The sequence below is a fragment of the Armigeres subalbatus genome, chromosome 2 (genome assembly GCF_024139115.2).
Source record: "Armigeres subalbatus isolate Guangzhou_Male chromosome 2, GZ_Asu_2, whole genome shotgun sequence".
NCBI lineage: Eukaryota > Metazoa > Arthropoda > Insecta > Diptera > Culicidae > Armigeres > Armigeres subalbatus.
Genome location: NC_085140.1, coordinates 76,516,696 through 76,531,096, shown reverse-complemented (window position 1 = coordinate 76,531,096; position 14,401 = coordinate 76,516,696). Strand labels below are relative to the sequence as shown.

At 41.4% G+C, this 14,401-nt stretch overlaps 1 protein-coding gene across 1 annotated transcript in view; it reads left to right on the top strand.

Annotated features, from left to right (window-relative positions):
• LOC134209247 (uncharacterized) overlaps positions 1-13,290 on the top strand; it is a 62,315-nt gene extending 49,025 nt beyond the window's left edge. Inside the window, exon 2 of the mRNA XM_062685231.1 lies at positions 4,854-13,290. Coding sequence (XP_062541215.1) covers positions 4,884-13,289 — 8,406 coding nt within the window. The 5' untranslated portion in view covers positions 4,854-4,883 and the 3' untranslated portion in view covers position 13,290. The remainder of the gene's footprint in view (positions 1-4,853) is intronic.
• Positions 13,291-14,401: the final 1,111 nt, after the last annotated feature.

The window sequence follows — 14,401 nt, the reverse complement described above, 5'->3', positions numbered from 1 at the left end:
CATCTATGACACTCCAAACTGTCTTTGAGTTCAGATTTTAATGTTAACATCGATCAACAGGAAGATCAACAATCTCCTCACAATGTTAATTAGTTGGGATAGCTCCATGGGACTTCGTTCCACCATTATAGACATACTACAGAATTCGTTAAACATCTATGACATTCCAAACTGTCTTTGTATTCAGATCCTAGTATTCAAATAGATCAACAGGAAGATCGGCGAAGTCCTCGCTATTTTTATGAGTTGCAATAGCTCCACGGGACTTCGTTACACTATTATAGACACACTACATAAATCATTGAACATCTTTGACACTCCAAACTGTCTTTGAGCTCAGAACCCAATATTCAAACCGACCAACAAGAATATCTATGATGTCCTCACCACTTTTATTAGTTGTAATAGCTGCGCGGGATCTCATTACACCATTATAGACACATTACATAATTCGTTGAGCATCTACGACACTTCAAACTGTCTTTGAGTTCAGTACTTAATGTTCAAATCGATCAACAGGAAGATCTACGATGTACTCACTATTTTTATGAGTTGGAATAGGTCCACCGGACTTCATTACAAGATTATAGACACATTACAGAATTCGTGGAACATCCACGATACCCCAAAGTGCCATCGAGTTCAGAAAGATCTACGATGTCTCCCTACGATCACATTACTGGGGTATAATAAAATCATAGCCAGAATGTCGGACAGTAACCCGCTGAAAATGGTTCTCGACAACGATCCGACGGGCACAAGAAGGCATGGTGCGCAGCGAGCAAGGTGGATCGATCAGGTGGAAGATGACTTGCGGACCCTTCGTAGACTGCGTGGTTGGCGACGTGTAGCCATGGACCGAGCCAAATGGAGAAGACTCTTATATACCGCACAGGCCACTTCGGCCTTAGTCTGAATAAATAAATAATAATAATAAAATCATATTCACATCATTACTCAAAAATAAGCATAACAAATAACTAGGATGAGTGTTGAAAACTTAAACTTTTCAATGTTATATTTTATTGCATTACATGTTCACGTGGTAAGAATAGAAGCAATTCTTGCATAAGTGCTGATCGCAAGCTATACAGCGTGTATCAGTCTTGAGGTCGAAACCTTTTGCTGTACAACTGACGCAACGTCTTCTTATATCCCCGACGATAATAAGATGATCTTTACCCAGTGACTTCCTCTTCGATGGTCTTCCTCGTTGCCTTTCGATTCCTTCGGTTCCTTTCGCAATTAGTTGTTCTGCTAATGGAACAAGAAAATCGATAAAGGAGAGCTTATCGTTTCCTTTCAACTCTTTGAAAACAACAAAAGAGTTAAAAACTGCAATCAAGAAAAGCTTGAAAAACACACGACGCCACCACTTATTTGTTTTTCGATCAAAATCGTATAGTGTAACCATTTGACCGGCATGATCGACTCCTCCCATGTACTTATTATAGAATGATATCGCTTCAGGACAACTGACATCATTTTTTGTACCGGTTTTAGAAGTACGCTTCACGGTTGTAATGTTGCTTGAGTGGCAATTGCTGACTACGAGCACATCTTTCGTGTCCTGCCAACGACAAAGCGTAATCCCATCCGCTGTGTGCTGGAACTCGGAACTATATTTATCCAGCTTAGTGTTAAGTTTTGGCAAATTCTTACGGTTTTTCTGGATAGTTCCCACGCCGCAGCATGGCATCTTTCGTAGCAGTTCGAGTGATGTAAAGAATCTATCGAAGCACAAACAAATGGAGTCGACTTCATCCCTCGGAATGGACTTCAGCAGTCCTTGCACAATCCTCTCCCCCAGTGTACCCTCTGATTTCGTTGTTGTATCTTTTCCACAATAAACCTGGACCTCGTACACATAGCCAGTTAACGCATCGCAACGGTCCCAAAGCTTTACTCCACGCTTGATGTGCTTCAGAGGCTGGTATTGTTTGAAAGATAAACGACCAAGGAATTTCACCATCATTTCATCGATGGACTGGTGAACACTGTTAGATCGCATTCTTTGAAATGATGAATTGAACATTGGCAACACTTTTTCAAGATAAAACAGCTTACTGACGCCTTCCGGTTTCTCCGGTGAATTGAAGTAAAGTTTCGAAAAAATGCATAGAAACCGATCTCGAGCCATTGCGCTTTTGATTAGGTCATTACCAAGAGAAGGTTTCTTGGACCAATACATTTTAATGTGCGGAAGTTTGTTGTAACAGGTTACAAGGCATATACCGAATACTGTTTGTAGTTCTTGCGGCGTAGCCGTGATTTTTCTTACCCTTATTCTTCGAGAAAATATCAAGTCTCTCGTTTGTATGTGCGGTTATAACATCCCAAAACTTTTGTGGAAGAAATGCCATCAGAACATCGAGCTCAGAGGAGTTCTTATCAACTTCATTCGAAATCATAATTTCTCTATCCACCGGAAGTTTTCTTAGGGGACTGAAGTTTTTGAAGGATGAACTCCACGAGGACGTGTCAAATTTCTCAATGTCTTCGTCCACCTCTTCGGCTGCACTGTAAGTAAAATAAAAAAGTCATGCCAAGTCCCACCATAAAGGCTTTATGCATATCTTACGAAGCATGATCTGCATCACATATGTCTATTTTTTTCTTCGTCCGTATCTTCCTCCGTCGAATCCACTATTGATTCTTCCAACGGTAATGTTTTGCGTTTCCGGTCACTAGTTTCCATTTTGACTGCACAGCTGTTTATCCGCAATACGTCTGACTGTCGTTTAGAACTAATGAATCACCAGCAGTGGTTGGTTTACTACCCGCCGCTGCCAACATCCAGGCGCTAACGTATATGCGTGGAGAGCAGCATGATGTTACCGCCACAAAATTGTATGGTGAGAGACATCTAGGAAAGTTCCAAAAAGTACGTCGCACAAAAAAAAACACTTTCAACCCCTCTCCTTCTACAAATACAAACTTTTTGTATTGAACCTCTTGTTTTTTGTCTTTATCGTTACGCTGCTCAGACCCCCTCTTCCCGTAAGTATGTGACGAACTTTGTGAATGACCCCCTAACATAAAAATAGGAACATCTCACGAAAAAATATTTGATAACACTTACTAGTTACCAGTACGCCTATCAAATATGTTTTCAATGAAAGAGTTTATCGAGCATGAGCTTGGGATGAGCAGAAATTAATTATGCAATCACTCAATCAATCACACCTTTGCATTCTCCATGAGTTCATGCGGAATTTTATTGGAATCTGGGGGTTAGGTTCTATGGCAGATGTTTGTCTTGTTCAACGGGTTGCCAATGTGATAGTAATGAAAGGGTGGGGTATATACAGAAACGAACTTTTTCGCTTATTTCGAATTCTAACAGTTACCCGCTACAACTAGTATAGGATAAAAGATGGTAACGGTATGAATGTCCATTTCCAGCGATTGACCTCCAATATCTGAACTCAAGAATGGTTTGGAGTACCGTAGATATTCTGGGAATGTTGTGAATTGTATGTACTAGTGTAATGATGTCTCATGGAGCTTCTCCAACTAACACAAAAGCTCGGGAACCTAAGAATCTTTCTGTTGATCTTGTAGACCTTCAAGATATAAACTCAAGAATAGTTTGGAGTACCGTAGATGTTCTGATATCACTGCGATTTCATAAAAAATAGTGTAATAATGTCTCAAGTAGCTTTGGCAACTTCAAATGAGGAATTAAATCCTGTGAAACGCTTGGTTGTTACATAGATACATCAAGATATGAACTCAAGAAAGGTTTGGAAGCCCTAGAATATCTCAAAAAAATATTTTCTCCCATATTTCTACTTTTATATGGTTTGCATCCGTTTTTGAAGCGGAACGTCCAAAATTTATGTAGAAATAAGGTGAAAAAAAATCCGTACCGAATCGGTTAAACATCCCCTAATATATGCTCATTAAACATCAATTAAATGTTATTAACTCTTATTTGTGTTAATATATACTTAAAGCACATGATTGGATAAAAGCGTACTCTTACCCCACCCGATGCGCACTTTTACCCCACCGGTGGGGTAAGAGTGCGTTTTTCACTTGTCTTGCAATAAGGGTTCTACTAAAACGAATCTCAATAATTTCAATATTTTTTCCACTGGGTAACATAAAGGAAGAGTATATATGAATCATCGACACTGATTTGATATGCAGAAGCTTGTTCCATAAGGGCCACATGATCGATTGAAAACTAAGTGCGTACTCTTGCCCCACTCTACTCTAATCCGTATATTCCAGTGATATGCTTTGATTCCTACCGTAAACCAATCTTAGAAGACATCAATATTAGAGGCCTGAATAAGAGAAACGCGGATAGGTATGTGCCGCCAATCGAACCGTCAAAAAACAGCAGCCAATCGAGCAGGAGACCTGTCAAGCAGCCAATATGATGGCTCAAATACTGAAAACGGCTAAATTCGATTTTATACCATTTTAGAAAAAGCAAAATTTAATTAATTTTTCATTGGTTTGCAATAAAATATGCAAGTCATTTATAGATTATGAAATAAAATTGCATTGTTCATTGGATTCTATTGTTATGTGATGTGGACACATTAAATAGCGGATTGTAAGATTGTATCTACATAAACCATTTCTTTCTTTTCATGTGCTGGTCTTTGATGAAGAAGATTGACTGCAGTGTTGGCAGATTCATATTTTCTATCCGCGTTTCTCTTATTCAGGCCTCTAATCAATATTCTTATTATAACGCAAAACAGTTTTTCCGGAAGTTGTAAACAAGCTCCGTCATGACCTACCAGACTGTCAAACTTACGTCATCATGCATTACATCATCATGCTATGAATTTTTCTTATTACATTTTATCATTTTGCATTATTTCAATTTCTAGTTTAACACAACCGAGAAAAAAGCGGATCGAATGGCCCAACATGAATATAAAATTCTTATTAAAACCAAGGAAGGGTACCGCGCAGTTGTTTACTCTACTGACCATGGCATTCAAGCTGCTGTGCTCAATTCATCGATTCCCCGTTGTTATCAAATTCAACATGTTCCAGTTGTGTTCGGCAACCCATACGCTTCACAATATTTCAGGAAGGAGAGTTTCCCACTATCTCATCCGTCGCACATTCAGCTGTTGCGTGTGAATAACTCATTCGTGCTTCATATCGGAAGAGCTGGATTGTATGGTGGGGGACACGCTTTTAGTTGTGATGGCTCCCCGGTTTATTGTTGTAATATGTGCCATTTCTCATGTCCCAATAATAGATGTTATGACTGTTGCACACATCGAGGGGAACACAACTGTTTTGAACGACAGGCCGATCAAAGACGTGCACAGGAAGAGCGCGAAGAACGACGACGTGCTGAACAGGAACGTATACGGCAGGAGCAACAACAAAAAAGACAGCGAGAACAAGAAGCACGTGAACAACAACAGCGGGAAGAGGCACGACTAAAACAACTAGAACAGGAACGACAGCAGCGATTGCGACAGCAACGAGAGCAAGAAGAACTGGAGAGGAAAAGGCAGGAAGAGGACGCTCGACGGGAAAAGATGGAACGTGAACGTCAAGAGCGTGAACAACAGCAAAGGTTGCAACGCGAACGGGAAGCAAAGCAAGAACAGGAACGACAGAAACGATTGCGACAACAACGAGAGGAAGAGGAGAGGAAACGGCAGGAAGAGATCGCTCGACGGGAAAAGATGGAACGTGAACGTCAAGAGCGTGAACAACAGCAAAGGTTGCAACGCGAACGGGAAGCAAAGCAAGAACAGGAACGACAGAAACGATTGCAACAAAAACGAGAGGAAGAGGAAAGGGAGAGGGAACGGCAGGAAGTGATCGCTCGATGGGAAAAGATGGAACGTGAACGTCAAGAGCGTGAACAACAGCAAAGGTTGCAACGCGAACGGGAAGCAAAGCAAGAACAGGAACGACAGAAACGATTGCAACAAAAACGAGAGGAAGAGGAAAGGGAGAGGGAACGGCAGGAAGTGATCGCTCGATGGGAAAAGATGGAACGTGAACGTCAAGAGCGTGAACAACAGCAAAGGTTGCAACGCGAACGGGAAGCAAAGCAAGAACAGGAACGACAGAAACGATTGAAACGACAACGAGAGGAAGAGGAGAGGGAACGGCAGGAAGAGATCGCTCGACAGGAAAAGATGGAACGTGAACGCCAAGAGCGTGAACAACAGCAAAGGTTGCAACGCGAACGGGAAGCAAAGCAAGAACAGGAACGACAGAAACGATTGCGACAACAACGAGAGGAAGAGGAGAGGAAACGGCAGGAAGAGATCGCTCGACGGGAAAAGATGGAACGTGAACGTCAAGAGCGTGAACAACAGCAAAGGTTGCAACGCGAACGGGAAGCAAAGCAAGAACAGGAACGACAGAAACGACAACGAGAGGAAGAGGAGAGGGAACGGCAGGAAGAGATCGCTCGACAGGAAAAGATGGAACGTGAACGCCAAGAGCGTGAACAACAGCAAAGGTTGCAACGCGAACGGGAAGCAAAGCAAGAACAGGAACGACAGAAACGATTGCAACAAAAACGAGAGGAAGAGGAAAGGGAGAGGGAACGGCAGGAACAGATCGCCCGACGGAAAAAGATGGAACGTGAAAGCCAAGAGCGTCAACGACGTGAACATGAGCACAGGATGCAACGCGAACGAGAAGCGATTCTAGAACAGGAACGGCAGGAACGATTGCGACAACAGCGTGAGCAAGAGAAAAAGCAAAGAGAGCAACGGGAAAGGGAATCGATAAAGTCAAAATTACAGGAAGTATTGCAGCAACCCTTAGCTGTGCGAGATGACGAGTCGGGTTGTGTGAGTGAAGAGGAAACAAATGAGTTAAATGATAGGGAGGAGCTGAAGGAATCAATATATGTACAACAGGAAGGTCCTATAGAGACTACGGCATCGATTTATGAACATAGAGTGGATACTGGTAGCACATTTTTTGGATCATTGAAGTTAAGTGATGGATCACCAAAATTTTGTTTTGAAAATTGTTGCAACGATGAACCCGTTCCTGAGTCATGGCATAAAATAATGTTAGGCTACATGTCAGAAGATGATGAAAAAAATCTAATATTTGAACTCACTGTCTATCCTGAGGGACCAACAGATACATTACTGCTTGAAATGTTTAGGATCAATTGGTTGGCAATAGAAAAGTTGTTTGATCGACAGGATCGTCAAAAAATATTGTTGGCGCTGCGTACGGAACAGATGATCCGCAAATTCAACTTAATGCACATAAATGATATCTTATATATGCTAAGCAAGGTTCCTTCCGAAGGATTAGAAATTGTGTGTAGAAGAAGCGAATTTTGGTACCAACATTTGAAGCGATGTTGGATCAAATCCAAGATTCCACAATATAGTGAAGACGATGTATATACCAAGCTTGTTCAAGTGCTTGTAAGTATACCCTGGAATAGTTTGATGACTTTGCAGGTTCTGAATGCCATCTCTGAAGAAAGAAATCAACCTGCGGTTTACGATTTTTTGAACACGGTCAAAAAAGAAAATATTTCTCATTTTGCTATTATGGATATTATTACTAAAACCTATGGTAAAGACTGTGCTTTAGCTTGGCTTAGAGAACTCCAATACCAAATACTAATTAATGAAGTATTCGAATTATCACAAGAAATCGCTCGTAAATTGGATTCGACAATAGCAGTAGTTTTACGAAAAGAATCGACCAACACGCTTATTAACTTAATTACATCTAATAAGCATATTTTGAAATCAAATATGACCGCATTCGCTTCCATTTTAGAACATGTATTAACATATCAAACAACACCAGAAGTATGGATTGAAGTCAGTAGAATTCTCAATTCTGAAGAAAAAGCCGACACGTGGATTGCACAAGTAGACAAATTCATTGTTTCTACCATATATGGTGAAAGCTTTGAACATAGTGCTGATGAGTTAATAACACGTATGGGTGCATGTACATATAACTTTGAGAATATCAATCTAGACGATGTTAGGAAGGCTTTCAAAGCTGTAAAATCAGAATGTACCGGTCGGTTTTCATTGTTCAACTCGAATCGAATTGGAAAGTGGGCTGCACGCGTTAAGCAAAATTACGATAAGTTCACACTAGAAGATAAAATAGCAGCCACAATACGAGCCGTTAAGCTTTGTCACAAGTTTATGGTTCGAGATTCCCAGATTTTGTCATTAATTATGCTGCTGAATGCAAATAAAGATTGTGGGTGCCTTATCCAGGTCAACACCGGAGAGGGTAAGTCCATCATCGTTGCCATGCTGGCCGTGATTCATGCGCTCAAAGGTGTCCAGGTCGATGTTGTTACGTCATCCACTGAGCTGTCTATTCCTGAAGTGAAGAAACAACGACCTTTCTTCGAAATGTTTGGTTTCACGGTAGACGAAAATAGTGGTGATAAGAAAAAGACGGAGGTTTATGAATGTGATATTGTTTACGGAACGGCTTCAGATTTCCAAGGCGATATACTGCGAACTGAATTTCTGGGAAACGAATGTCGCGGAAACAGAAAGCATAATGTGGTCATAGTGGATGAGGTGGACAGCATGTTGTTCGACAGTCGTACGCATAGTGTGCGATTGTCCAATGAGAATCCCGGTATGACTCATCTTGAAGTTCCCTTGGCTGTCATTTGGCAACATATCCACACTATTTACATTCACATGGTAGAGGTTGAAGGTACGGTGTATTTTATCACAGAAGATTTTGAGGCAATCGGAAATCAGTTTACGCTATACTCTGGGCAGCATTGGCGAGCTGTGAGCACCGAAGTACACGACAAAAAGGATTTTATCGTTAAACACACCGAAGAGCATTTGAGAAAACTGTTGCGGAAGTTAAATGATGATGAACAAAAAGAGTACGACGATTATCAAACAATAAATCTACAGATAATGGACATGGCAGAACAGTCATCAAAGAACGAGAACGACGCAAACATAAAAATAAAACTGGAAGAGCTGCGTGAAACTCTTGTGAAGCATGCATGGAATAATCGTTATCCCATTATAGAAGTTCCTAAGCATTTGAGAAATTTTGCTTTAAATCAAATCCCTTTATGGGTGGAAAATGCTATAGCAGCTAAATGGGTTTACCAGAAAGACGCACACTATACCGTTATTGATGGGAAAATTATTCCGGTGAACTTCAAAGAAACGGGTGATCTTCAAACGAATATGATCTGGAGTGACGGTCTGACGCAATTTCTGCAACTAAAAGAGGGTCTGCGAATGGATCCGGAAGGCATATCCACAAACTTTATCTCCAATGTAAATTTTTTCAAGCGATACGGCTCTAACATCTACGGAATGACTGGAACGCTCGGAGAGAAATCCACTCTAAAATTTTTAAATGCCGTGTACGGCACGGATATGTTTGTAATCCCACCGTACAAGACCATTGATATCCCAAATAACGAATCGTCTGGATATCGCTGCAAAGAGCTTGCTCCTCTGGTTATGTCTAACCGAGCGACATGGTACCAAAGTGTTAAAGAGAACGCTCTGTACCATGCACAAAATAAACGAGGTGTCCTTATCATATGCAAATACATCAATGAAGTTCGGAGCCTTGCTAACATGTTGAAGAAGCTCCACAATCCAAAAAAGGTGTTCATTTACACGGGAGAGGAAAACAACTTCAAGAAGCAAACGATTGATTCAGAAGAGATAATCATAGCCACAAACATTGCGGGTCGTGGAATGGATCTCAAGACAACGACAAATGTTGAAGAACATGGAGGAATGTATGTGCTGGTGACATTTTTGCCAGATAGCTTCCGCGTCGAAATGCAAAATGTGGGGCGAACGGCTCGCGAAGGAAAGCGAGGAATGGCCCAACTGATTGTATTAGATAAAAACAATACTTCGATGGACGTCCTTAAGCGGGTACGTGGAGTCCATGAGGCTGAAGCAACCACGTCGGCGATCGATGACGCCAATAAGATGCTAATTCAAGACTGTTTATTTGAGCAGTTCTGCTTGCTAGAGAACAGTCTATTGCCTGGCATGGAGGAGTCGAGTAAAATTCAGACTTGGGATATGCTTCATGAAGGATGGAAAGATTATTCGGCGCATCATTTAAATCCTTGGAGAATTGAACAAAAGGCTGCAATGTGGACCGAAAAAAGACGAAAAGAGTTAGTAAAAAAGGCATTCAAGAAGCTCACCAAGAACGAGCAAGCAAAGTTAACCGAGAAAGATAAACAAAATCTTCATGATGGCGTGAATATCAAAGTGGCTAATGCATCGTCTATTTTCACAGAAAACTACATTCGGAAAGTTCGGGAGAAATACTGTTCCAATAATTTATCTAAAGTGTCATCAAATGAGCTCAGTGCTTTTAAAAACTATGAAAACATTAAAATAAAGCTTAGTGAACTGGCAAAAAGATACGGATGGGGTACTCATGAAAGAAAAGCTTTGGAAGAATGCTGGGGTCTTTGGTTAAAAAGCAAGCACTCTGATTTCCAGCAGATATCGGCTACGAAAGCAGCAGCCGTTTTCAAAGAACAGTTTGAAGATCCAGTTCGACACGATGCTGAAAATGACAAGATAGTACATAACCCGTTTTTCTACGTCCTGAAAGGAAATGATCAACTGTGCAATCGGCGTATTGAGAAAGCTGTCGAATGCTATGACAGAGCAATAGATCTAGATCCTGTATTTTCTGTGAATGCTCGTTACTGCAAGGCACAAGCTCTCCTCTCTTATGCTGAAAATAGGGGAAGTAAACAACAGGAAGCACTACGGGAGTTGAGAAAAGCAGAGAACCTTATCAAATCTGTATATCGTCCAAACCTTTTGACGTTCAATACATTAATTGGACAGCACGAATGCCTTGATAAAACCTCACAACACGTACAACACCAACTGGACATTCTAAGCCAACAAGAGGAATTCATTCAACAGGCTTGCGAAGCCATCAAAACGGCTCAGGGGAACAACAACAACGTCAAACTGACCCTCAAAAGTTTATATGAAGTATTCTCAGAGGCAAACGAAGATCACGCCAAAGCCGTGCGCGAGGCAAATGGCAATGGTTTGAAGAATCTGTTCACGGTTGAAGAGAAGCTGCCAAGACCATGGGGTAGCATTATAACAGTCGCCATAATTGGTATCACACAAATTGGCGTCGGATGCATGATAGCATGGAGCACCGGAGGAGCGTTAGGTACGGGATTCATTGCTGAAGGAGTAGCGGATCTAATCGCAGCCACGACTGCAGCCATCAAAGGATCGTTCAGTTGGGTGGCCTGGGCGGCACAAAAAGTAGTCAGCATAGCTGTGTCTGTTGTTTGCTCGGGCATATCTTCCATCCGAAGATCGCTTTCCAGTGCTAAAAATTTGGGTGTTGGATCATTTAAAAATGCCGGCAAAGCAGCGATACAAAACATGAAATCAGCAGTGAAAGATGTATCCAGAACATGTAAAGATCTACTCATTGATAAAATTGCTGTACCAAAAGGTGGAGTAAACTTGGCAATAAAAGAAGTGGCACTGTCGATGGGAAAAGGTATTGTTAAGGAATGCCTGAATGAAGCCGGCAAGTACTGCAGCGATAAGTTACTGATGGAAAACTTGGAGAAAGTGATCAGTGAAAAGGTAAACGAAGCATTGATAAGAGCCCTTGCTTCAAATGCATTAATTGTGAAAGCACTAGAAAAAGACGAGCTGAACAGTGATAGCTCTTGGAAGCAATGGTTTTTGGATGAAGGAAATAAATTACTCAAAGATAAAGAAATCAACATATGTAGGGATATGTTCAAACAATTCGTTAAGGGTGTAGCAGAAGGTTCAATACCATACGCTGGAGCTGTCATGCAAATTCAAGGGGCAACCGAATGTATGATTACTTTATTAACTTATACAGATAACTTTATTGAAAAATTTAACAAAGTAGTGGCCTCTCACGAAAAAACCATCAATCAGATTGTTGAAACGAGCAGCTCAACTGCTAGCGCTGTTACATATAAAGCACCGAAAAGTGAAAATCAAAATCAGACATATAATCAGAACATAGTTCAAGTAGTCAATGTGGATTACGACAGTTCGGATATTCTTGTGCATCAGGCAAAAGATGACATATATTATAGCTCAAACGATCGACCTGCCACAGTCACAAATTTGAAATCGGTCTATCGAGAACCATCCACTCCTGAATCGCTAGCCAATGCTTTTGGTAAAACCATCACAAGCAAAATGGCAAATTCTATCAAAGAAAACATAATCAATCCTGCTCTTAGCAAGGCTACAACAGCCGTAACCAAAAAGATTTTTGAAGGTATGGAAGAATCAGTATCGAATCTTAGAAAGACGATTAAAACCGAACGTGATAATCGTGATGTGTCAGATAGTTTTGCCAATACTGCCTCTAAGGATAAATCTGAACAACGCAATGAAGATCTTGGTCCTGAATCACTGAAAAAAATTGAGTCAATAAAAAGTGGTGATCATCCGCAAGATAGCACAAGCTTGGCTTTAATGTCCGCTGCAATAAATAGACCAATCCACTTCTTCGATGAGACAGGTAAAACATTGATATACATCGTAGGAGATAATCTTCCCGGTACGCCTATGGCGATAAAGTACACCCCTTCGAAGGACCATTCTGTGGGACATTTTAGTCCACTGAACTGCAAGAGCGATGTAACTCCCTCAGGAATGAATTCTTGTGCCTTCGATGCAGTTGTATCTCAGCTAAGTTCTGCCGAGAAAAAAGATCTACAGATCCATAGAGCAGAAGATATGCGCGAAAAAATTGTACAACTAATCGAATCGAACCCTGATAAGGCTGAGAAAATGTTCCAGAAACAAGCTGAACTGGAAAGTATTGCACATGACCGTACCCTAAGCGGTGGACGGTTGACGACGAAAAAACTGGTAGAACTTATTCAACAGTACGATGCAAATAGAGAAAAATATTCGAAAATTGTTGAAAAAGATGTCGAAGAGGAATCCAGTACAATGGATGAAGGCATGGGGAGACAACAGATACATCACCTCATCCCATATTCTCTGCGGAACCATGAGGCAATCAGGAAGAGTGGGTTCAACATCGACGAGCCGATCAATCTGCTGGCGTGTCCCGACAGTGAGCAAGCCCGTCAAGATTTAAACACAAAACGACCAGTTCACCGTGGTCGGCACAGCAATGGATTCTTCGATGGTATGAGGAAAAAGCTAGATAGCGCTCTCGAAACATATGGAGATGATGAAAAGAAATTGACAAAAGACATATATATAATTTGTTTAGATGAACGCAAGCGTCTCCGAGAAGGAGAAAACATATGAACGAATTCTGGTGTACTCTCGTGATGTGCGGTTGTAAAGCTGTTTTAATTTCAACTGGTACTTCTTTGTACTGTTTTTTTTTTTTTTTTTTTTTTCTTTATTAAAGTGATTTTTAAGATGGTACAAAGTTCATCACTTCTTCTTTGTACTGCCTGGACCCACAAACTTAATTTTTTTAGCGGGATCTCAGCAATTTGTTCAACTTTTACCGAGATTCGCACAGCCGAGCCCCAGCAAACACGTTTTCGCCTAGATATGTCAAAGTTGCTGAAAATCAGAAAATAATTTACCGAAACCCAGCTAACAAACCTCATTTTTGACGGGATATCAGTCTTTTATGTTGCTGGGCACACGGCTGTGCGGATTTTGCCGAGCTGCAAAAATAAAAACTGAGTGTGCATTCCTTCGTTTTTAGTTTATTTATTTATTTTTTTACGTTGGACCAGTCAGCGGAAGTAAAATTCCGATAAGCGGTGGGTAATACTGCAAGGACATCGTTTAAAACAAACCTCTTGGAAGAATCGCCACCACGAAGCGTTGTTAAAACGGAGAGGAACAGTAGAATAATAAAAAACGAAACAAATTGCCTAAGTGAGGGCGATTACCCTGGTGTTTCATTCATTTCATTTACCTATTTAGTTAACATCTAAACAGATAACACTGAATCAACAATTTGACGCCACAATACACGGTTAGAGGCCGCATCTCTCCATCCTCGGATACGCCCCACGCTCGCCAAGTCGTTTTGCACCTGGTCTGCCCATCTCGCTCGCTGCGCTCTACGCCGTCTCGTACCTGCCGGATCGGAAGCGAATACCATCTTTGCAGGGTTGCTGTCCGGCATTCTTGCAACATGTCCTGCCCATCGTACCCTTCCGGCTTTAGCTACCTTCTGGATACTGGGTTCGCCGTAGAGTTGGGCGAGCTCATGGTTCATTCTTCGCCGCCACACACCGTCTTCTTGCGCACCGCCAAAGATGGTCCTAAGCACCCGTCTCTCGAATACTCCGAGTGCTTGCAAGTCCTCCTCGAGCATTGTCCATGTTTCATGTCCGTAGAGGACAACCGGTCTTATAAGCGTCTTGTACATGACACATTTGGTGCGGTGGCGA